Source organism: Drosophila gunungcola, chromosome 3R, assembly GCF_025200985.1.
Source record: "Drosophila gunungcola strain Sukarami chromosome 3R, Dgunungcola_SK_2, whole genome shotgun sequence".
Taxonomy (NCBI): domain Eukaryota; kingdom Metazoa; phylum Arthropoda; class Insecta; order Diptera; family Drosophilidae; genus Drosophila; species Drosophila gunungcola.
The window spans coordinates 864,413-886,919 of record NC_069139.1 but is presented as its reverse complement, the minus strand read 5'-3'; the positions used below and the strand labels follow the sequence as shown (position 1 = coordinate 886,919).

At 41.0% G+C, this 22,507-nt stretch overlaps 5 protein-coding genes across 7 annotated transcripts; 2 read left to right on the top strand and 3 right to left on the bottom strand.

Moving 5' to 3' along the window:
* Positions 1 to 16: 16 nt before the first annotated feature.
* LOC128262639 (protein zwilch) lies at positions 17 to 2,657 on the bottom strand. The gene is made up of 4 exons (XM_052997022.1): positions 1,474 to 2,657; positions 670 to 1,174; positions 357 to 611; positions 17 to 294 (listed from the first exon to the last, which is right to left on the bottom strand). Exons 1-4 carry the CDS (start codon positions 2,578 to 2,580, stop codon positions 227 to 229), a joined length of 1,935 nt encoding a protein of 644 aa, XP_052852982.1. The 5' UTR covers positions 2,581 to 2,657; the 3' UTR covers positions 17 to 226.
* Positions 2,658 to 2,912: 255 nt separating this feature from the next.
* Positions 2,913 to 4,158, top strand: LOC128262653 (probable rRNA-processing protein EBP2 homolog). Its single transcript, XM_052997047.1, has 3 exons — positions 2,913 to 3,088; positions 3,150 to 3,233; positions 3,289 to 4,158. The coding sequence occupies exons 1-3, from the start codon at positions 3,023 to 3,025 to the stop codon at positions 4,060 to 4,062; spliced, it is 924 nt and encodes a 307-aa protein (XP_052853007.1). The 5' UTR covers positions 2,913 to 3,022; the 3' UTR covers positions 4,063 to 4,158.
* A 158-nt stretch (positions 4,159 to 4,316) lies between these two features.
* LOC128262645 (G patch domain-containing protein 4) lies at positions 4,317 to 5,519 on the bottom strand. The gene has a single exon (XM_052997036.1). The coding sequence runs from the start codon at positions 5,428 to 5,430 to the stop codon at positions 4,378 to 4,380; it is 1,053 nt and encodes a 350-aa protein (XP_052852996.1). The 5' UTR covers positions 5,431 to 5,519; the 3' UTR covers positions 4,317 to 4,377.
* A 1,482-nt stretch (positions 5,520 to 7,001) lies between these two features.
* Positions 7,002 to 9,971, bottom strand: LOC128264669 (ATP synthase lipid-binding protein, mitochondrial). Its single transcript, XM_053000289.1, has 4 exons — positions 9,854 to 9,971; positions 9,255 to 9,363; positions 8,066 to 8,270; positions 7,002 to 7,395 (listed from the first exon to the last, which is right to left on the bottom strand). The coding sequence occupies exons 2-4, from the start codon at positions 9,300 to 9,302 to the stop codon at positions 7,232 to 7,234; spliced, it is 417 nt and encodes a 138-aa protein (XP_052856249.1). The 5' UTR covers positions 9,303 to 9,363; positions 9,854 to 9,971; the 3' UTR covers positions 7,002 to 7,231.
* Positions 9,972 to 11,285: 1,314 nt separating this feature from the next.
* LOC128251979 (probable serine/threonine-protein kinase DDB_G0282963) lies at positions 11,286 to 22,507 on the top strand. Of its 3 annotated transcripts, none has more exons than XM_052979280.1 (7): positions 11,286 to 11,441; positions 11,512 to 12,052; positions 16,729 to 16,992; positions 17,055 to 17,163; positions 17,559 to 17,696; positions 17,768 to 18,321; positions 19,912 to 22,507. In XM_052979280.1, the coding sequence occupies exons 2-7, from the start codon at positions 11,953 to 11,955 to the stop codon at positions 20,349 to 20,351; spliced, it is 1,605 nt and encodes a 534-aa protein (XP_052835240.1). In that variant the 5' UTR covers positions 11,286 to 11,441; positions 11,512 to 11,952; the 3' UTR covers positions 20,352 to 22,507. The 3 variants fall into 3 exon arrangements, with proteins under 3 accessions (XP_052835240.1, XP_052835239.1, XP_052835238.1); XM_052979279.1 differs by having other exon boundaries at positions 11,512 to 11,700; positions 11,761 to 12,052; positions 17,768 to 20,054; XM_052979278.1 differs by having other exon boundaries at positions 17,768 to 20,054.

Here is a 22,507-nt window from a genome sequence, read left to right as displayed (position 1 = left end):
TAGCCAAGGGCCAAAATGTAATTAAATATTAAATATACGAGCATGTTTTTAAATAATTTAACAAATTACAGTTAACTCAAAATATTGGCAGTTTAAGGGCAATCAATGCCTTCCTTTTAAAATTTTTAAAGTTCTAAACAAAATTGGTTACAAAACTGAGTACATTCGATAAGCTTAAATATGCTTAAACATTTAAAATTTAATATCTCTATACAGGCCTGCCTGCTCACTTAAGTGAACGAATCTTGCGGTACAGCCAGGCATGATATGTGCGCTCTTTGACCATCTCCTTGTCTGCAAATACAATTATTTTATTTATGGCATTTAAGATATTAAAACGAAAAATGCCAACACACCATCGCACTGGAAACATTGAGCCAAGTTAGGAGGACAAATGTTTTCCGAATTGAAGTAGAAGACGGTTTTCAGCTCACGGAACTTGTTATGCGAACGCATGGTAATGTGTCGTGAGTAAGGATCCTTGCCATCCAAGTGATCTCTTACATGGTGTGCGGATAGGCGGATGTCCATCACATCGCTCAGCTGATCATCAATTGCCTCCACTAGTTTGGGCGGTTTCTTTAGCAGCTCAGAGCAGACATCGTTGTAAACTGAAATGCAAATTAAATATAGGTTAAATGACAACATGTAAGCCAAAAGGCAGCCCACCATTAGACAGATTCAAGTGGATGTGCATCATCAGCAGGTGCTCCAGAGTGCAGTGGATTTGAAACAACTTGGAAACCCGCTCCGTGCTCTCGTGCTCGTCGAAATGGCTGTTTTTGAAGCCTGCATCATCGTCATCGCCGGCATATTTCCCCGCGTTCCCAGACTTGACGTTGGCGCCGTTGTGGTGTAGCAACGTCTTTCGAATTCCTGCTGCTCCTGGCGTCGGATCCCCCCTGACCGCATTGTGCAGGGATTTTCGCAGCTGGGGCAGATTCTGCGGTGAGCCACCGTCATTCGCTGCCTCGATGCAGTCCTCCTTCAGCAGGTTGGTGCTGCACATCTTGCTCTCCGTGTAGATGAACTCGTAGTCCTTGTACAGCTTCTCCAGGCCAATCTCCAGCAGGAGTTCCAAGGGCTCGGCGCCACTTAAGCAGGGCATGGCCAAACGTCGATTGGCCAGCTCGGTGATAAGCTTGGCCAGGCGATTTTTATTGGTTGGAGTGTTCTGTAAGTGTTATATTGTATTGTAAGTACAAGAAATCAGCTATTGAGACTACCGATTAATTTTAAAGGATTTATCAGCAAAATATTAGGTTTACTTTAAAAACAAAATATACAGAGACATAATTCTAATTATTGACGATGGTAAGATATGAATTTTAAACCAAATGAAGTAGTCATTTTTAAGCCCATGAACGAGAACAAGAATCAAGCCAGTGTTTGATATCTTCTTCATCACCAGTAACAAAAATATCATATAAATCCCTACACATAAAACGATAGTCCCAATATACATATACTTACTACTATATTATAGCGAGCGGCGCACTGAAAGAGCATATTGAAGGCCATTTTAAGGTCCTTGTAGGAGTCGCAGCTCTTGAGCAGCTCCCACAGTTTGTCGGTGAGATCGGTGAGCCGCCGCACCTTGGCCCTTTGCACCACATCCTCGAGGTCTAACTCGACGTTGCCAATGCCGTAGCAATTTACGAACCCAGAAACATCAGTCATGGTTTGGTTGATGGACTCCCTTAGCTCCTCCATGTCAATGCCACTGCCACAACGGTAGATGGGATCCCTGGCGATGCCCCGCTTGACATCCTTGTGAAAGGAGACTATGTCCTCGCGAATAAAGAGCAAGATGCGCAGCTGATTCATAAAGTCCTGTGTCAAGGGACTGCACTCGCCCACCCGAAATGTGTGATTTAGAGCCACTTCGCAATCGTTCAGATTTGCGAGCGATGGAAGAGCAGCGTTGGAGGACCAGGAGCAGCGCAGTCTCATGTGTGGACCCACCTGGTAGCTGTTTTCGATCACTGTGTCTTGGGGTGCTTTACCATGTTGGCGGACCAAGGACTGAGAGGTTACCATATAGGCAGGCAGCACTCCTTGGTAGCTCATTATTCCCCTGGAGAAGTGGCTGGGGTTGAACTCGTATTGGAGCAGCTGTGTTTGCCCGGAATCCGAGCCATCGCATAAGAACCACACGGAGCCGAGTCCCTCGCACATTTGCAGGAATTCAGAGCATATAATGGACCTGGCCTTGTCCACGGGTATTCCACGCTGGTACTCCTCCTCCAGTTTCCATGAATTGGAGTGCTCCAGCTGCAGATCGATGGACAGATCTGCTATGGCATCCACCAAGCAATCGTCCTTAAGAGGACTTCCCGTGAGATCGAGATCAGCAGAATCTATTTTCCCAGGCACCGCCTTAGTGGGCGTGGTCCGGATTCTAGCCGCTGCTCCACTGCGATCCTCCTTGAAGACCAGCACCACCTTCCTGCCGGCCTCTGCGGATCCCACAGCACTGACCAAATAGGTGGGTGGTGCTCCGTAGGTGATCGTGTAGGACTCGCCGCACCGGCGCATTAGTTCCGCGTAAACGTTGGCCAAATTAGCAGAAGGCAACATTTTTTAAAAAATCAAAAGATACAAGCGGCGCGTTTCAAAAGCCAAGCCAGTACAGTGTGACCGTCCAGCGGTCAAACTTTTGACCAACATATACCAAATGGGCTACGATATATACCAAAAAGTATGGTTCATACCATAAACCGTCCATCTCTAGCTACAGTGCTGTCAGGGTTTCCCGTTTATATTTAGGGGGAAAGATTACTGTTTTTTGCTCATAATATTACTTGTCAGTATGTTGCATATTTCCTAGGAATATTTTTGAAATTTAACGAGTGTGTGAAAATCATGGATAGTATTTTTTGGAGAATGCCGTTTCAACTTCTGGCAACGCTGTCGAGCTAACAGTTCCTATTTAGCTAACAGTCCATCTCTATCCCCCGCACGTGTTGAAATTGTTTTTATTTTTTGGACCGCAGACCACATTTAATTTAGCTTGTTAAGCATGTCAGACTTTGAAATGGAGGACAGTGCCTCAGGCTACGATTCCGGGGATAATTCAGATGCTGAGGTAATTGGTAATCTTGGCTAAAACATCTGCTTTAAACTCAAAATCACAATTTATCATGCAGCTGCAAGCGGCTTTTGAGCGAGGCGACCTAAAACCAGGTCTAAATGTGGAGTTTAATGGACAAAGAGATAGAGTAAATGATGTGGTAAGTAATGATCAGGATCTAATTTCTCCAAAACACTAAACAACATTATTACTAGACCAAACTGCTGGCCAAAACAGAGGCTATCAAGCTGCAACTGCCGTGGCTGGAGCGCCTAGACATGATCAACACACTGGCTCCCTTGGCCCCCGAACTGGCTGTCCAACTGGAGAAGCACGAGCAGAAGCGGGCCAACCTCTTTAAGGGCAACGCCAAGCTGCCCTACATTCGCCCGGAGGAGGATCCCGTGCTGAACGATTTCAAGCGGGAGATGCTGTTCCATCGCCAGGCGCAGAGTGCCGTTTTGGAGGCCATTCCCCGCCTGCACGAGCTGGGCATTAAGACCCGTCGTCCGGATGACTATTTCGCGGAAATGGCCAAGTCCGACGAGCATATGCAGAAGGTGCGCGCCAACTTGATGGCCAAACAGCAGGGACAGGCCAAATCCGAGCGCATCAAGCAGATCCGCGAGCAGCGCAAAATGGGCAAGATGCTGGCCAAGCAGACAAAGGTGCAGCGCGAGGCCGAGAAGAAGGACATGCTAGACAAGCTCAAGAAGTTCCGCAAGGGCAAGCTGAAGAACCTCGATTTCCTGGAGGACGCCAAGGCACTGGAGTCCAAGCAGAAGCAGTCCGCCGAGAACCGCAAGAAGCGCAATAAGAAGTTTGGCTTCGGCGGCAAGAAGAAGGGACTGAAGCGGAACACCAAGTCCTCCTCCGCCGGATTGGATGGCGAAAAGTCCTCGCGTCGGCAAAGGGGCGTCAAGGCCGGCGCGTCGGTTAACAAACGAATGGGCAAGTCGCGGCGCATCAAGGCCAAGGGCAAAAAGTAATTATCATTAGGTGACCAAACTTTAGTTTTAAAATGCCCCCAAACCTGTATAGATTTTTTAGAACCATAAATACATTCAATTTTATGTGCACCAAGATGGTTTCACTTTGTCTAGTTGTGTTAAAGTTATATTGGTTTCCTAGGATTTTGTGGGTTATTTTATATTTGTCTGAATTTCTCTTATAGTTTGTAATGCCAATCTTTTATTTATATACAAGCTTAATAGAAGCATGATTAGAGAAACAAATTTGAAATAGTTTTTTTTTTTTAATAAATTATAATTTAGTGTTCAATTACAACTTTCTAAAGACTATAACTATTGATCTTTCTCCCTATTCTTTTTCTTCTTCTTTTTGCTTTTAATTTGGGCTTCCGGTTCCTCGGCGTTATCCTCTGTTTTTCGCTTCTTCTTGGTCTTCAAGGGTTCTTCGGCTTCTTGATATTGGGTTGACTCTTCAGATTCCCGGGGAGAATGCTCAGCTTTGTTATTTTTCTTACTTTTCATCTTTAGAGGTTCCTCCAATTGGTCTTCTGTAACTTCTTGTGTTCGATCTCCTGAGGTTTCATCTTCTAACGTCTCTGCTTTGTATTTCTTTTTCTTTTTGGTTTTCAAGGGCTTCTCTAGTTGGTCAACAGCTGGCTCTTCGAAAGACTCATCTTTTCGGGCCTTCTTCATCTTCTTTAGTTTGTCATCTACTGATTGCTCCATCAGTGTTTGACCTCCCACAGGCGACTCTTTAGCTGACTCCCCATTTTTCTTGACATTAACTGTCCCTTGAGCACTCTTAGGTTTGCATTGAAGCTTCTCCAGCATTTCGCGCTCCTGCTGCTCCAGTCGGGCTATCTTTCCGCTTAATTTAAGGCCGTGGCGGGCGCCCTTGTGCGCCGTCCTTCCGCCACAGGCCTTGAAAAGTTCCTCATCCGTGAGCACCGTCACCTTTGTGACCTCGATGTCCTCCACCTTGATGCGTTCAGACGTCACCACCTCGCCGCCGTTTTGGGTGAGCAAAGAGGTTTGCAAGAAGTTGTCGTAGGTGGATTTTCCATCGCTGGCATGCTGTTCCTTGGCTTTTTTCAGTTTTCGGGCTGAGAATCCGCTGGTGGAGATCTCCACCGCATCCTCTCCATGTTTCCGGGATGTCGAGACCTGTCCATCCTGCTGAATTTTTACATCCACATTATTGGCGGCCTCATTGAAACAGCGTTCCCACCAGTGGTCATTAAATTCCTGGGCACGATCGACTCCCAATCCCGCATTATCGAACTTCAAGCTGGCTTTTAAGGGAGCTGCAATTCCGGTGTTGTTCTTGCCCAGGCCATCGCCCTCTTTCCAACCATACTTTCCCAGTATCTTCTTGGCAAAGTCCATGGAAATAGCTAAAAACAAATCGAAAACTAAAAGACCATCAAAACAAAACACACGTGTAGCGCTATAGCGATGACAGTCGTATACCTAGTGTTATCGCACTTAACAGCTGTAACAGAGTTGTTTAGTGCTGCCATTTTAGTTGCTAGATCTGGAAACTTTTTAAAAAGTGTACAGCCTGATTTTAGGTTAATTATTATTTTATTAAAAAAATAGCAATTATTTATTCTTATTTAACATTTTGCCTTCTTAATGTCTTTAATAAATGGCAATATTGCGCAAATTACAATGAATTCATTAAATTACAAATTCGTAAATTAAATATTTATATAATTGTGTAATGTTGCCGTTGGCGACCTACCCAAGGGATTTTGTTTTATTATTTACAGACGTGTCAAATAATGTGTAAATGTGTGTATCAACCAGATATATTTGAAAATTGATAAAGGTTTTGATAAAGGATTTATTAAAGGAAATAATGCAAGAAACAACGGTTTTTATACCTATTTTTTAATGAAACTGTTTTGACGCCTACTTTGACCCATTTATTCGTAATCAAGCCCCAAAATACATGGATCCTGAAAATTTGAACGAGATTGGGAGTTTTCGAAAGCACAGCCTCCTTTTAATTTAATGTATTTTTTGTTTTTTTTATAAACTCATATATTTTTATTGAAAATATTTTTTGCATAATTTTTATCAGCGCTTTTTCTCCAAATCTAGCCATTTTTGATCTGGAAAATCTGGCACCACTTACGAGATCTAACAAGGTGATTTCGGTCGATATATAATGCTTATCACAGGGTGTCTCTGGTGTTATCATAAACACAGTTGTATTTGCGCAGTGGTATCTGAAATTTCAAATATGGCTCTTTAATCAGATAACCCAACAAAATCCAAAATTTGAATATATTTTTAAAAAGCCGTCCTAAAAAAAAACTTATTTTTTTCTTTTACACATTCATTTCTTCTTTATTTCACATTTCAGCTGCGCTCTTCGGCTCAAATCGTTTGCAACCACTTTATTAACATCTTCCATAATAAATATTAAGTGGCAATAAACAAAAAATATTGTTTACATTAGGGAAACTGATTTTCTTTGAATACAAAATACTTGAAAACAATGGGGATTTTCAGTACGCGCCACAATAAAATCGAAAAAGTTGCTAAGCCCAACGCGCCAACGGATTTCCGACCAGCCACGCCCACACACTTGCAAATCCAGGGTGTACTTTGCAGGGAGGACCTTCACGCACTGCCGCTCGAGATATTTTGCCGTTTCGTTGTCCAAGAACTTCGGGGGAGAGAGAGAGCCTTGGTCAGCGGACATGAAGATCCTGTGCGGGATTTGCAGAGGGTGTTGAGCTAGACTGGACTTTATTCGAGGACGCTGTTTGGCTTTTTCGGTGAGCCGGAAGCTTGCTTCAATTAAAATCTAACTTTTATCTTTGTCGTCGTCTGAGCTAATCCAATGCAATCCAAAGCCTTGCTCTTGATATTTCGGTTGTTCAACTTAAAGTAGGTGTGTGGTCTTCTCCGCGCTTGCATGTTTTTTAAAAACAAAATTACATATATTATGTGGTTGTTGGTATTTATAATTAGATAGTGGTACAGGATGTTCTTGCTTGCTATCAATCAATCAATCATTTTATCATTAATAATCGAAAACGAACATTGGTGTTGCTTGTTCTGGTTGTTGTTTGTTTGAAGTGTTGTTTTGGTTGCTATTCTCGTTCGTATGCGGCTTGCACACACGTCCGATTACAGGAAACAAGGACGAGCAATCGATGTGCCTAAGGAGCGCTTAGAAGGCGAACAGCAGCAGGAAAGCCATCATCAAACAGAACAGACCCATGGCCTCGGACAGGGCAAAGCCCAGAATGGCGTAGGAGAACAGCTGCTGTTTCAGCGATGGGTTCCTGGCGTAGCCGATGATGAGGGAACCGAATACTGTTCCGATACCAGCACCTGTTGTATTGGTTCGTTGTCGGCGTGAGGGAATAAAAAGGAGAAACAAAGCATTAGTAAAATGTCCAGACTTAATAGTGAATGTGGTATGATATCTCCGATAAAAACCGAAGCTTTAACCGAGTTTATGCTGTTATTTTATCGTCAACACAAATTGGGGCATTAAAGCCGAATCATTTGGCTAAACCTATGTTGACTTTTCGACAGCCATCGGAAAAGTGTACATATCCAAGCATAAATTCAGCTGAAAAGGGTCTTATCCGGCTTCTTTTTGTCTCCTTCTCTAGATAGTCAGTCACAGATTAGTCTGAATTGAGTTCTACCCTCAAGGGCAGCAAGCACATCGCACTTAAAATGCTGGCCACGAAAGATTTCAATGCCATTCAAGCGGCGGTCGTTGGGTTGGAACGATGGCAACGCCTGGTGGCAGGATTTCTGGTACTTTCGCCCTGCAATCACACAGGTTTCCTGCTGGGAAATGAAGCCGCAACAAACAGCTGGCTTGGCCAATTCTCAGACCTTCCCGGGGCATATGTATGGGGAGTAATCAGATACTCGTTGTGTGAGCCCCAGATGCTAGATTGTAACTGACTGGAGGAGGAGAAAAAAGGCGCTGTGGAATCCCTCTGATTGTGATGGATTAGGTGTGCACAACGAAACCAATACGAACCGGATCCAGCGACACCGACTGTTGCGGCACCAGCGCCAATGAATTTGGCAGCCGAGTCAATGTCACGCGTGACTGGCGAGGTCTGGAATGACCTGATCTGTGGCAGCAATGCAACTGGGGTTGTGTTCTGAGCGGCCAAAGTCTGGCTCTGGCTGATGACGGCGCTGCTCAATGGTCGCAGGTACTGCTTGGAGTTGGCGAGGAGCTAAAAAAAATATACAATTTTGGTAAGTTATATAAGTAATGTTGTGTTGTGTACATTGCTTGAGATAAAGTTTTCAAATGAGATAAGGGAAATAGGTGTTAGTGCTGGCATAAAATGTTTTAGATCTTCAATGATAAATAAACATGACATCTAAATATTTTATTTGAATATTAGGTATTAGGTTGGTAAAAAGAATTCAGCCTACCAAAACCGTTTTAAATATTGTTGTTAAATTTTATTAAGTCTCCGCTCAATTTAAGTAAGAAATACGTTCGAGCTATAAGTAAATCCTATTAATGAATAATATGAATTCTTAATATTTAAGCTGGTGGGGCATTTAAAGCCAAAGACACTACATCTTAACCCTATATTTCCGCACAAGTTCATTGCTCTGCTGTAATGGGCTAGTGCCAAGTTATGCAATCGTTAAGTAATTTCTATGGGGGATTGACAAGTTGGCTGCAGCATTTGTTGTCCTCAGACATATATATTAGTTCTTATAAAGTTGTGAGTCTCCCGATTGAGTGGTTTATCGTCTACAACATTATAAACAATGTCAAATTATTGCCAATTTCCCCGCGCCCCTCTTTCTTTTTTCACCACTCAACTGGAAAGCTTTCGCCGGGTTTAACCTCAACCAACCAAACACACCAAATGGTATTTTCACTTGTTATACAATGCCATAGGGGCTACTTTTGGAAACTATGAGTTAAATCTCTAAATCTAATGTAACAGACTTAGTCCGATAATTCAAATTTTGTAGCTCTTGATTGTTCTCTTCCACTATGCGCGCACATAACCTCAAAGTTATGCAACTGTGTGCCGTCTGTGTTTTCTCACCGCGGCCATTGGAAGTTCACCACGCCAAGGCGGCATATAAATGGTTAAATCGGGCGAAAATCAATGCACTTTTTTGATAATTATGTAATATCCCGAGGGTGATCACTTTATCTCGAACAACAACCAAAACATGTGGGTACTTACGGCGCTCCTGGCAACGGGGGCAATGCGAGAGACTGTCGACACGAACATTTTCGGTTGATTTTCCTTTTTTTGTTTTGGCTTACGACAAAATTGAAGCTAGCGCACGGCTCTGCAAAAGATATAGACGGAATATATCGATTAGTTTTGGGAGGTTGAAGATTTGAAGAACAACATCCCACACGCCGCCTCAGAAAAAGTTACGTAACAGGGAAAAGCTGCCTTTGCACCGTATTTTCACTCGACTCGCTGATCTATATTCGCTTATATCTCAATTGAAAACGAATTACTGCCTTTATCTTTGAAAATTCTTTCGTTTTTCCGACTTTTCCAGTGACGCAACGACTCTATACACACGCACACTTTTGAGAACCTGAATAGCACATGTGTGTGTGTGTAAGTGTGCCTCAAGATGGCGACGGATTATCAAACACGTTTCGCATTTTTTGGCGAAAATTCACTTGATTCTTCACTGGTAGCAGCGCTTTTCCGCGAATTCTGACAATCTGAGGTGTTTTCACGGCTGTTACTTAACAGTGGGGTGCTGATAAGGGGGTGCTCCGCCGGGCGAGGAGCGGAAAACCCCGGAGAAACCAACTCACTTCGAACAAACCCTTCACAACAGTAAAACGAATTTGACAAATCTGGTGACTTTTGGGGGTGCACGGTGTGGCCATTGGTGGGTGGTAAAAAAAACCAACCATTAGTTTTTATACTAGAAAATACTATAAGAAATTAAGTTTTATCGAGGTTGCAATCCAAGGTAAAGAAATTAGATTCACTTTAGCAATGATACAATCATTGCATACTGACCAACAAAAGATTTTCGCCAATTCATTTTATAAATTTATATTTTCCCTAACTGTTAAAAAGACGAATCTTCAAAACTCCATTGTTAAAACTTTCATAGTTTTTTCTGGCGCTATCATCTTTTAAAACAGAGATACTTTAAATTTCATTAAATTTAATATTCAGTTAAAATTCAATTTGTGCAATGGAAGAATGCGCTATATTATATATTAAAAATATTATTAAAAAAAAATATATCCTAGATACTCTTCAAATATTTACAGAAACAGAAATCACAAAAGTCTTTTTTTTTTCATAAAATTTAAGCTATATTGATTGATAGCTAGTTGTTTAAAATTAAATTCTTGTTTTGCTGATGATGGTGATGTATAAATGTTGTATGTTAAATACATTGTAACTTATTTCATATAAAGAAGTCTTAAATAAAAAATAGCTATAAAAACGTTTTTGTAATAATCTGATGTCTAATAAATTGATAATTAAACTTGTTCAACAAAATATCAGTAATAATATTAAAATATATAATCTATTGTCTTTTTCTTGTTTGAAATAAGTCCTCAATTTTTAATTACAAGATTTTTCTTAAATTATGAAATTAAACCTCAAACTGCAATAATAATATTATAAAATTTTATTTAATAATATTATTATTAAATTAATAATTAAATTATCGAATTATTAATTTAAATTAATTATTTTCTAATATCTGGATTGGAAACAAATTACACAACATTTCCAAAGCGCGAGAGGCACATTCTTTGCATTCTTCGATGGAACAAGGACGGCAACAATTCGAACATGTTCGAATTTGCCATTTTTGATTTGAGCTGATTTTGACTGGACAAATGTAAAAAAAAGCTAAAAACTTAAAAAAAAATTAAAGCAAAACAAAAAAATTAGACTTAAAAAGAGTTATATTTGACTAAGCTGATTTTTTCTAGTATATATCCAGTATAAAAATATTGATGCTTATCGATAATTCGTTAGAGACTTCGTTTTCAACTTTTGGCGCATTTTCAGATATCGTTCAAAATGCAAAGAGTAACAACAAAACTAATCAATAAAATATCTAAAAATTACTTCAAAATACGATAAAATATGACAGTTTATAAAAAAATTGTCTTAAAGAACGTACATATAAATTAATTAGTTTTGTTTTTGATATAAAGTGTAAATTTAATATTACCGCCTTTATCGATTGTTCATTAACCCATTTCTGAACCCCTGGCTCCTGGGCAACTCACCACAGTCACCCACACCACCACAAACGCAGCATAACGCGTCGTTCGACGTCGGTGTTTGTGTCTACGTCACGTCGGTTTAAATTATGTTTTAATTACCCGCAACTGCAAAGGGAACTCTATCGAAGCACATAATGCTGTAAGTATGCTAAATATTGATTTAATTTGGCGATTAGTTAAACCCAGTAACGCCTCCAAAAATGTTGCAGCCCTCAATTGCATAACAGCACTTGCGCATGAGTGTGTGTGTGTGTGGGGAAACGCCAGAGGACCAAAACACACCACACCGGGCGAGGAAGAACGGAAAACGGCAGATACGGATAAACCGCGCTGCATTTTAACAGCAAAAACTAAGTTTTCCTTTTAAAACGGTTGCCATGTCCGGCTGCTGACTATTGGTAAAGACTAACTATCGCAACACCAACATTCAGTATTCGTTCAAACAAAAGTCACCACAGCGCATTGGAAGTTGGGTGGGAGTCGCCGCTAAATAGACACTGCAGCCCTGGAAGATGGCAACTTTAGTGCATTGCTGACCTGGCCACACTGATCAGCCCCGATTTTAGTTGCTGTTTTTTTACATAACTCGCCACATTCGTTCGCCTCGGAATCCGTGATATATATATATATACATGATAATATAATATATTATGGCCGTTTTCCTGATCAACGTCTGCAAGTACAATGGCTGCGGCATCACATTTCCGAGCTTGAGCGATCTTATTTCCCACATCGAGGACACCCACATAGGTGAGATTGGGATCATAAATCGCGTATATCGCTATCATTTGACCGTCGCGTGATGTTCTCGGTGTGTTTTGTTTATTCTATTTATTTACCCGCCGACGATGGCGGCATAAATAAAAATATAAAACAGGGCAAAGGTGTGTGAGTGCGAGTGAATGTAAATGGTTTCGTGGTGAATTGGATGTTGTTTTTATAACATGAATTGCAGTTTGTGCATTTAGCATTTATTGCATTTTTAATGGCAAAATCGATGCTGGAAGTCGCTACCTGTGCTTGCCTTACGCACACCAGTGCACTCTACACCCGTGCACACACGCCCAGTTTTCCAGGCGCGTACAGCATTCGGTGATCGGTGTTTGCCTGGAAAGTGCGGGAGCGAGCGAGAGGGCAGTACAAGCAAAACAAAAGCAAAAAGCCGGTGATCCATTCAATACCCCTATTGGTGTGTGTGTGTGTTGGGTAGGCCAGCACAGCATCTAGTTATTGTTGTTTTTGTAGTGGAAACCGGCGAGTTGAGCGCCCTTTTTTTGACCTGTCCGCATGGCTTGGCTTGGGTTTTTCTGGTATTACTTTGCAGAGCAGGTGTATCCGCATCCGGTAATCGAAGTTGCGTTCTATATTTCTCCCATTTCCACTCCACTCCTCCCACACGCACAATCGATACTTTCCCGTCCACGTGACTCCCGTGGGCTTCCAATTAATCATATTCAGGGTGTGTGTGTGAACTTTTACCGGCTGCAATAAACAATTTCTAATTTTAGTGTTGGCAAGGGGGGCGGGGATTCCTAGGGGGAAAATCAATAGAGTTAGGCCCAGTGTTGTATTACGAAAACAAAAGTTGGGGGTGGGTTAACCGTTAACTGGCTTTATTCCCAACATGCCGTGTGTCTTACACTGAAAGCCAAGTTTATAGCTTTACGACTTTAGTTACAGATGATATAAATATTCTATATCGTCAAAAAACTGATACTAAATAAAATATCGTTAGATATATCACAAAATTATATCAGTTCTATGTTCTGCATAAAAGAATAAAATGGAATGATTTTTAGATTTGATCCCGTAAGGTGGCAGTAATAGTAACAGGTACAGGTTCAAAAGCCAAAAATTCAAAGTTTATACAAATATTATTTTAATTGTAAAACATTCGATTTAACTGCTTTTCCATTTTTTACAAATATTTAAGGATAGTGCAAAATTATCAATGTGCCGTAACAAATTTATTTTTCTTTCTGTGTATGTACAGGCTCTTTTGCACAGACCCATACACTGGCAAACGAGAGGGGTTGTAGAGAGAGAAAGCAGAGGGGTTGCTCAGCTGACTTGCCCACGGTTACGTTGGCAGCTGTTTTGTTGTTGCCACTGCTGCGTGATAACGGTCAACACACACACACACAAAATGGCTGCCCGGGCAGGCTTTTCCACCTTACCACCACCCTCTTTTGTGTCCCCGGGCATTACATAAAGCCCAGACTCAGACTTTGAGCATACGCCCACTTGGCAACTGCCACCCCCAAAAAGACGAGGCGCAGATATCAAACACCTCCCAAAAACCCCCCCCGGGAAAGCCTGCCCGCATCCGCCATTTCCATTGCGTATCCATTACGTGAGCGAGCTGTGTTGTGGGGCTTATAAATGCGCATCATTTCATTATCTCGAAGGACATTGGATGCGTGGGTTCTCTGGATGGATGAATATATGCCTGTTATCAGGATTCGGTGGGCGTTGTCGCTTCGTTTCGTTTCGGTTTGGTTGTCATGGCAACGGAAAAAGCGGGCGAGACCGTCAGGTTTGTCCTTTTCACAGTTGCCAGGCACCTGTTGTGTCCCAAAAAAAAATGCCCGGGATTATTTATGTGTGTGTTTGCGGCACGATTGTCTCTCTCCACTGCACTCGAGTTTCGATAACCATCTGCAAAATGCGATATGCCGCATTTAACCCACTGAGTAACTGGTACAAAAATGTGAAACTGTCTCCTATCTTGACAGCTAATTACAGGACTTACCAGATTCTTTTCATATAAGTACATTTGAATTTATTTATTAAGAATTTATAAGATAATTACCAGAATAATAATATCCATTAAAATATTCGTTGAACTAAATGGATATCTTATAAAAAATACAATTACCCAAAAATGGAACATACATACTCTAGAAGTTATTTCATAAAATTTTAAATTTAAACGGGCTTACTGCTAACATAAACATCAAAATTTAATTATTTTTTATATATTTTAAAATGTAATTTAACAGAGTTTTAATTTGCTATTGTAAGTAAGTTGTCGATTGCTTCGTTGAATGATTTCTTTCTCGATTTCGGTGTACTTTGAAGGTTATTTAATGGGTTAATACAATCACCCCACCTAAAGTGTCCCTGCACTTGCAATGTCAACATAATTCCGCTGCAGTCAACGACTCGAGTTTATCAAATTTCAAACGAAATGGTCTCTTTGTAGCTATTGGAAAGTTTTTGAGACAGCTGCCGAAATGAAAACAAACCGAAACCGCATGTTCAAGCGAAAAACATTTGTTATCTTTTTTAATTCTGCAACAAGTGCATGAGTCATTCGCAAGTGCAAAAGAGAGAGGGATCTGCGTTTATTTTGTTTCTGAAATACGAAAAACGTATGATATACGACGTCTCTACAGACGTGGGTTTGTCTGTATGTACGTATACAGATGCTATTAGTTCAAAAGTTGTTTGTACAATACTCGATTTGATAAACACACGAACACCAAGGCAAGAGCAAAGTGTCACCTACAGAGAAGTCGTGAATGTCTGGGGTTATCAACAACAAAATAATAACAACAATAATGAAGGCGGAGCAGAAATAAAAAAAAACCGAACCGGGTGAACTGATTTGGCCGTTGACAAATGACGCCGTGTTCTTAGGAGGATGAGGGGCGTGGCACATTGATTTCCTCAGCTAAAATATGTAGAATTGCAAATGCTAGAGGCACATAAATACTTGCTGAAATGTTAACTCAAGTACGTGGAATTATTACGCACATATGGACTGTCCGTATGTGTCATCAATCGATTGCCCGGCACGTAGACATCGCAATCAATGCCGCAAATGTTTTTAATCGCATTTCGCCCTGATAAGCGGCTAAAAAAGCTAGGCGGGGGTGTTCAGCTAAATGAAAGCATATGTTTCGCATAATAGCCAGCTCGCGGCATATGTTTTCTTTTTGAACGCCAGTACAAATCGAAGCAATTAATGTGCAACGTTATCGAACTGTTATCGCGTGGGTGGTAGTGATCGGAAATGCAGTGTGCCCACTGATTTCTAATCTTGTCAGCGGATCCACATATGTCTATAAGATCGTTTAATGAAATGAAACTGCAGCAGAAGTCTTGAACTTATAAATCATCTCTCCAATCTAGTCACTTGCTATGTTAAACAATTATTTCTGGGATTTCCCCTCATTATATTTAAAAGATTTAAGCCTTCGCATTGTATCTAGTCTTTTTTTATAAACTCCATAGTTTCTGTGTGACGAAAATACTCCTTGAAATGTGTATAAAAGAGATTTATACATATGACCTTTTCATGACCATCTATTTCTTAAGAATTTACGATATAACATAGCTAAAAGCTCCAGTTATTAGACCATGTAAGCTGATGAACTCGGCGAAAAAAAAACTATCTCTGTCACTCGTATGTTGAGTACGTCTTATTAGCTAATTTTCTAAAAACTGAAGTGAGACCATGACTTTGTAAGATCCGCAACTGATCGATGAATGTTGTTTTATCGTTTAGCAGCCCGTTAAGTGCCAGTGCAATCAACTGACGAATGCACAGGGTGCTCATATGATGAATGGGACGGCTGACACAGTTACGCACAAAAATGATTTGATTGGGAAATAAAGCGTGCTCCGTCTGCTTATGGAGGTTAGGTTACTCGCTCGTACACATGGATCGAAAAGTAAATAAAGACGCAAAAGGGGAAACTTTGAGAGAGGCACCTGCTATTATGCACTCGCTGATTAAGCAAGCTTTGGGCTTATGCTTGTTCTGGCGATAAGATAATGTACCCACGTTATAGAGCTGGCCATGTGCTCATCCTGACTCTCCGTACTCCCCTCGAAAGCCCTCGAAAATGCGTCAACAGGCGCATAAAATTCGTCGCCATACCCCGTACGTGCACTCTCGCTATTTACTTATTTCGACATTTTAATAATAAATTGCCCGGGCTGTGGGTCTTCTGAATGTATGTGAACTTGTTCCAGTGCAAACACAGCGCATTGGCGACGAATTTTGGATGCAGGTTTCTGTTCTGGCTGCCCGCATTCAGGTTCGTTCTCCAAACCCGACTCGAAAGGGAATTTGTAATTAGCTAATCCCGTTTTAAGAAACGTTCTAGCAGGGTCTGTAATAATTTTTATTTTTATTTAAAACGTTACAATTTAGTTTTGTTTTTTCAATTTGATGGTGTTCCTAAATCTTTGTATTTTTATTATGGGCGAATATTTGTCCAAAAACTAATAACAAACAACAATTCTGTTTATATTTAAATTCTTCAATATTTAGCCGTTGAAGAATTTAAAAAAAAAATATTTAATTTTGTTAAATTAAGACACTATTAAGTAAAGCAGAAATTTCACGATTGGTATAACAGCTTGGGTTTCTTATGAAGAATACAATGTAAAAACATTTCTACTTTATCTTGCAGACTATGACCCGAAAGTGGTCGAACAGAAGGAGCAGGCACAGCCTGCCTGCCTGCCGCTGAGCTACGTCCTGCGCTTCATTACCGAGGATAACCGCAAGGAGGCGGGCTCGTTCCTGGCCAGCAACAATTCCGCCCCACCGACCATCAACAGCGGATCCAGCTCCTCTGGTCATGGAAATGGCAATGTGGAGCTCAAGCGAAAGCTGGCTATTAAGCACCACAGCTACAGTATGTCCTCGTCCAACCGCAGCACCACGCCCACAGGTAACCGAGATTATAAACTATATATTAGGTTTTATCTAATTGCTGGTTCTTTTCTTATGTAGGCAGCGAAATGGACGAGGACGAAATGGTGGTCACGGAGTCGGAGGATAGCAACGACTCCTGGACCACCGAGGAGTTCAGCTCCGAGTTTATCATGCGCTATGGCAGCAGGTTCGTTTTCTATTTCTAGATCTCTATTTAATTAAATATATAATTATAACTTTATGACGACTTACTTGCTATTACGACATAGAAGTTTTCACCGGTTAGAGCCACATCTAGAGGGAATAAATTAACTATATTAACGTTTCCAATCCTCATAGAAGTGTTGCATAAATTGTTTGGGGATCTTTCTGGTTTTTGAAACAAATAAGCCCCAATTAGATATAGTTGTGGAGAAATGACCGGAAACGCTGAAATCTTTTAGTGATAATGTCGTATTCGTCACAACAATAGGGGTTTTTTTGCCTAAGGTTTTGAGTGTTAATATAATGATTCATATCCAATAACCAAATGTTTGATTCAATCTAATCCAATTACTTTACAACTCTGATTTATTTAAATAGGCATTCCGGTGGCGGAAGCAATGGCACGCCCGGCAATGAGAAACCATTCGCCTGCCCCGTTCCGGGATGCAAAAAGCGTTACAAGAACGTCAACGGCATCAAGTACCATTCAAAGAATGGCCACAAAAAGGACGGAAGGTAACGATAGGGTCTAAACGACTAACCTGTGTACTTGGTAAACTGGAAGCTGATAATTTTATGTTCCACAGAGTTCGCAAGGGCTACAAGTGTCACTGCGGCAAGAGCTACAAGACGGCCCAGGGCCTGAAGAATCACGCTCTGCACACCCACAACTCGCAGCCGGATAGCGTGCTGAATGCCCAGCTGGTCAATGCCTTGGCCATCGGCGATGGGGCCTCATCGGCCACGCCTGTGGGCAGCAGCAACTCGGCAACCTCCTCCTCCTCCTCCTCTAATCCGAACCCGCCGCCCATCATTCAACGCAGCAACTCGCCCTCGCAATCTCTGGGCTCTCTGAGTCCTTCGAGCATCAGCAACATGTCGAGCAGCGCCAGCAGTTGTCACGGAGGCAGCAGCAGCCTGTCCGGGAATGGGAATAACAACAACAACGGCACTAATAGCAGCACCACCACCACCAGCAGCACCACTGCCATCCTCAGCGGCAATGGGAATGTACTGCAACAGATCAGCGCCGGAAATGTGGTCACCCTGACCAATCTTCCCACCCAACAACAGCAGCAGCAACAGCAGCAGCAACAGCAGCAGCAACAGCAGCAGCAACTCCATCAGAACACTCCAACAGGTAACAGCAACAACAATTTAATGCGCAGCACACTCGGTTTAGTATCCATTAAAGCCAACAACACGCCGACAACCAAGTCGGTAAGCAATCTAATGGCTGCTAATGCCACCGCCAGCAAGATACTCAAGCTGGCCACCAATGTGGCCAATGGTGGTGGGTCCACCATAGACATTGTGCAGCAGCAGCAGCAGCACAACAAGACAACAATCAATAGCAGCAAGCCACTGCCCAATTTGGTCAACTTGGGCATACTAACGCCGGCTACTTCACCCACCAAAAACACACAGACGCTGACCTTCACCACCACGAATGGTAGTAGCCAACAGCAGCAGGCGTTGGTGGCCTCGTTGGCCAAAAAGACCAACATATTGCTGCTGCAGGAACCGAATCAGTTGCTGCAACAGGTGCAGCAGCAGCAGCAACACCAACAGCGCCAGGTGCAGCAGCAACATCAACATCATGTTCTGCCCATCAGTCCCACGAGCAGCGTCAGCGGGAATAGCAGCAAGAGCAGCTCACCCACGCCGCAGCAACAGCAGCAGCAACAGCAACAGCTTGTGAAGAAGGGCAAACTAGAGCTAATGGAACCCATGGACACGGATGAGGGCCAGAGCGATGATATTTCGGAGAGCGTGGCTGCAGCAATAGCCAGCATCACGGATTGCAAGGACGACATGGGAGATGCAACCGTGGCGGGCATTGAAGTTGTAGGCGCTGGCGCCGTCAACGAAGAGACGTAGCCTATACTCAAGCAGCTACTAATGCACCGAAAACTGACGCTGGAACCACCCAAGGCACCACATTGACCGACCAGCTCCTCCGTATACGAAAGACATTCTATACTCAGTTTAAGGGGGCAAATGACTCACCAAAACACCCATTCGGATATATTTCGTAGACTGCTTACACACCCATGCTTAGAGACCAGAAACATAAGTTGTGTTTTTAGATTAGACCCCTGGACATAAACAATGAATACCAATTGTAACATAAAAACTAAAACAACCCCACAAATCGCATTGATTGTGCAATATTTAATTTTGTATTATTTTGAAAAGAAAGAATTTTATCCACCTTTAGTTGTATGTGTGAACATCATGCTTGTATTAAACTATTTACAACGGCTGATCTCCTCTTAATTTAATTAGGCTATATTAAAAAAAAACACCTCCACATAGACGAAGCACGAGCAACAATTGTAATAAATACGCAGCAAAATGCAAAATTTAAATTCATTTCCATCTGATCAATTTAATTAATATTAGCACTATCACCTTAGCTTTAGTGACTATTCGTATTCGACTAAAACCAAGTATTATTTATGTTCTAAGCTCTAGCAAATTGAATTTAATTATACGATATATATATATATAAACACACCCACACATTTACTCGGATATTATGAAGTCTGCTCATTAGTTTAAGGCGACCTCCCGACTTTGTGCAATAATTTTTTATTATGACTTAGTATTTATCGATTCCAACTCTGTAAAATCTTTGGTAATCTTTATTTTCGTTTGGTTTCGTTTTGTTTTGATTTGATTTTATGTTTTTCGTTACTTCTTTTCCTTTTCTCTCTACCTATTGCAGAAACCTCTTACTCCTGCTCAAACAACAGCAACCTCAGCAATCCGAACAGCAACCACAGCAGCAGCGATTCTAGCAAGCCTCCGACGACCGTGTACAAAAGGTCCACAGCAATCGTTCCTGCCAAACCGCTGCTGCCCATGCAGATCTCGCCCAACTTTATTGAGCACAAGTATTCGGCGCTGGCGATGAAGGAGAAGTTCTTCTTGAACTTGAGGGCCGGCAAAACGGTGTCCAGCTCATCCGGTGGCGATGGGGTCACTACTGCCCTGGGACACCAATCGGATGTGGGCATTCCTGGAGGAGGATCAGGAGGAGGAGGAGGTGGTGTTGGTGGTGGTGGTGGTGGTGTTGCTGGCTTGCGGGCGGTTGCTGTGGGCCAGATGTGCGCGCTTCAAAACGAGCACATTCACCAAAATCTCTACAAGAAAACGATCAACTGATCGTCGGATCGATCGGATGATTTGGAGACGCTGGGCGCCGCTGAAAAGCAAGAGAGTTGGCTGTGATGAAGTAGTAACTAACTGACTAACAAAACCCGACGAGTGGCGGAGCAAGAGGATTCGTCAATATGGCAGAGATGGGAAAAGAAGGATGCATCAATAGGAGGAGGGAGGAGTGGAGGAGCTGGGTGACGTCCTAATATCCTTAGAGAAGTTTTCCTAGACAAGGCAACAAGAAGCAAGAATTTCCATTGGCTTCCAAACGTAATACTACAAAATGCAAAAAACAAATTCCATGCATTTCGCAATTATGAAAATATCACAAACAAGCACATAAACATAAAAAAAAACATTAAAACTAATCTCAAACATAATAAGCAGGAAATTCTTTAAATACATGAACTGTACATAATTTTGGCCTGCTTAGAAAAGCTTCTCTAAAAACAGCTTTAGATAATTCTAAAATTAAAAAGAAAAAAAAAAACGAAACAAAACAAAAATCGAAAAAAGAATTAATTATACACACCACAAAAATTTTAGTAAATACATTTTTGGAGATCTTTCTTCAACTAGTCATTATTGTAGTTAAATTAAATTTTTGATTTTATACACTCATAAAAAACCAGAAATTTCTAACCGACTGGTTGGTGGAATCCCCGAACCCTCAGTTTGTAACTTTAGAAACTTTCCCCTGTACAACTTCAATGAAATCTTATTTGGGGATTCACCCAACCAGTTGATGAAATCATTTTTAATTCAAAAGTCATAAATTGTCTAAAAGAGATCCACTCGAAGGAAGGAAGAAAATGGAGCAGGAAAATGAAGAACGATTTCGTGCAGACCATTTGAATTAGGAAAATTTAAGGTCGCAAACTTGCCAAGGCAACTTTAAGCGAGCCAAAAAAAAAAAAATGGAAAAATTTATAAATGTCGAATATTTCAAAAATAAACTAGTTAGCTACAAATTTAGGGGAAGCCAGGAGGCGTTTCCACTTGGGAGCCACAATAACTCTACAGTAGTTATAGTATTATAATTATAAATTACACTATTATTTATACGACGGCATACATCTGTAGCTGTGTGAGTGCGTGTCCGTGCATGTATTGTAATTGTTTATTTATAGTGTTCAAACGTCCCTAAGTGTAAAATCCCAAAAAAAAAACAAAATATACGATATGAATACAATAATATATTTGTGCATACTCTCATTGCATGCCTCTAAATTTTATCGAACTTCCTATCCTAGCAGAATCGGGTTCCTTAAGCATTCAAATCAGAACAAAAACAATGAAATTTTTAATATACGATATTTACGTCAAGTATACCTACATCAATTTAGTCAGCCGCCAAAACAAAACGAAAAAAAAAACCTTTTCAGAGCGCATTTCGCAGACGCCCAGCGTCTTAAAAATTAACCACAACTAAACTAAATAGTTCAGCGTCCCTAAATAGATATAACACCTAGCTATCGATGCATACTTACATCTAGATAAAATATCTTTAAGTCCTCACGCTTAAGCGACTCCCAACGGATCGCCCTAGATTAGCCAAACAACTTTTATATGGAAGCTAGTTCAGCTTCGGTCCCCCGAAGAACCCATCGAGTTTTCAGTTTTCCTGAACACTCGCATTCAAACTTTCAAAATGGATAATGAACTCAAAAACCCTCTAATGAAAACAATAAATTGAGTATGTCATCTTATATAAGACTGCTGTTATGTTCGTAAATATATTTAATATATGTATGTAAAATTAACGAAAAACAAAACACACAAAAAAAGTAATAAAACAAAAATAACTTTTAAATAAAAAAATCACAAAATCCAGAAAATGAATAAAAATTAATAAATGAACAGTTAACGTATTCGTACTCTACCTACATACTATGTACTATATAATGTATTGTAATTGTAATTTACTAATATTTTAATAATACGTAGAGAATTAACTAAAGTCTAAACATAAAAACCATCGACATCCACATCAAGATAGTCCCAACTAAAGGGTTTATTGAGACACACTTTCGCCACACAAAAAAACATCATCCACAACAACAACAACAAAAAAATGTAGTAAAATATTCTCTTTTTGCTTTATGTGATCTATTACATAATACATAAACATATGTATAATAAAAATGTCCTTTAAAAACAAA

Excerpts from the sequence above, each read along its gene's own strand:
- LOC128262639 (XM_052997022.1), bottom strand. The coding sequence starts at position 2,580 with ATGTTGCCTTCTGCTAATTTGGCCAACGTTTACGCGGAACTAATGCGC. Across the intron at positions 1,175-1,473 it reads CCGCTCGCTATAATATAGTA|AACACTCCAACCAATAAAAA; the intron begins GTAAGTATATGT and ends TAACACTTACAG. Across the intron at positions 612-669 it reads CCACTTGAATCTGTCTAATG|TTTACAACGATGTCTGCTCT; the intron begins GTGGGCTGCCTT and ends TTTGCATTTCAG.
- LOC128262653 (XM_052997047.1), top strand. The coding sequence starts at position 3,023 with ATGTCAGACTTTGAAATGGAGGACAGTGCCTCAGGCTACGATTCCGGG. Across the intron at positions 3,089-3,149 it reads GGGATAATTCAGATGCTGAG|CTGCAAGCGGCTTTTGAGCG; the intron begins GTAATTGGTAAT and ends TTTATCATGCAG. Across the intron at positions 3,234-3,288 it reads GAGATAGAGTAAATGATGTG|ACCAAACTGCTGGCCAAAAC; the intron begins GTAAGTAATGAT and ends CATTATTACTAG.
- LOC128262645 (XM_052997036.1), bottom strand. The coding sequence starts at position 5,430 with ATGGACTTTGCCAAGAAGATACTGGGAAAGTATGGTTGGAAAGAGGGC.
- LOC128264669 (XM_053000289.1), bottom strand. The coding sequence starts at position 9,302 with ATGTTCGTGTCGACAGTCTCTCGCATTGCCCCCGTTGCCAGGAGCGCC. Across the intron at positions 8,271-9,254 it reads CCCCCGTTGCCAGGAGCGCC|CTCCTCGCCAACTCCAAGCA; the intron begins GTAAGTACCCAC and ends TATTTTTTTTAG. Across the intron at positions 7,396-8,065 it reads AGTCGGTGTCGCTGGATCCG|GTGCTGGTATCGGAACAGTA; the intron begins GTTCGTATTGGT and ends CCAATACAACAG.
- LOC128251979 (XM_052979279.1), top strand. The coding sequence starts at position 11,953 with ATGGCCGTTTTCCTGATCAACGTCTGCAAGTACAATGGCTGCGGCATC. Across the intron at positions 12,053-16,728 it reads CATCGAGGACACCCACATAG|ACTATGACCCGAAAGTGGTC; the intron begins GTGAGATTGGGA and ends TTTATCTTGCAG. Across the intron at positions 17,164-17,558 it reads ATCATGCGCTATGGCAGCAG|GCATTCCGGTGGCGGAAGCA; the intron begins GTTCGTTTTCTA and ends TTATTTAAATAG.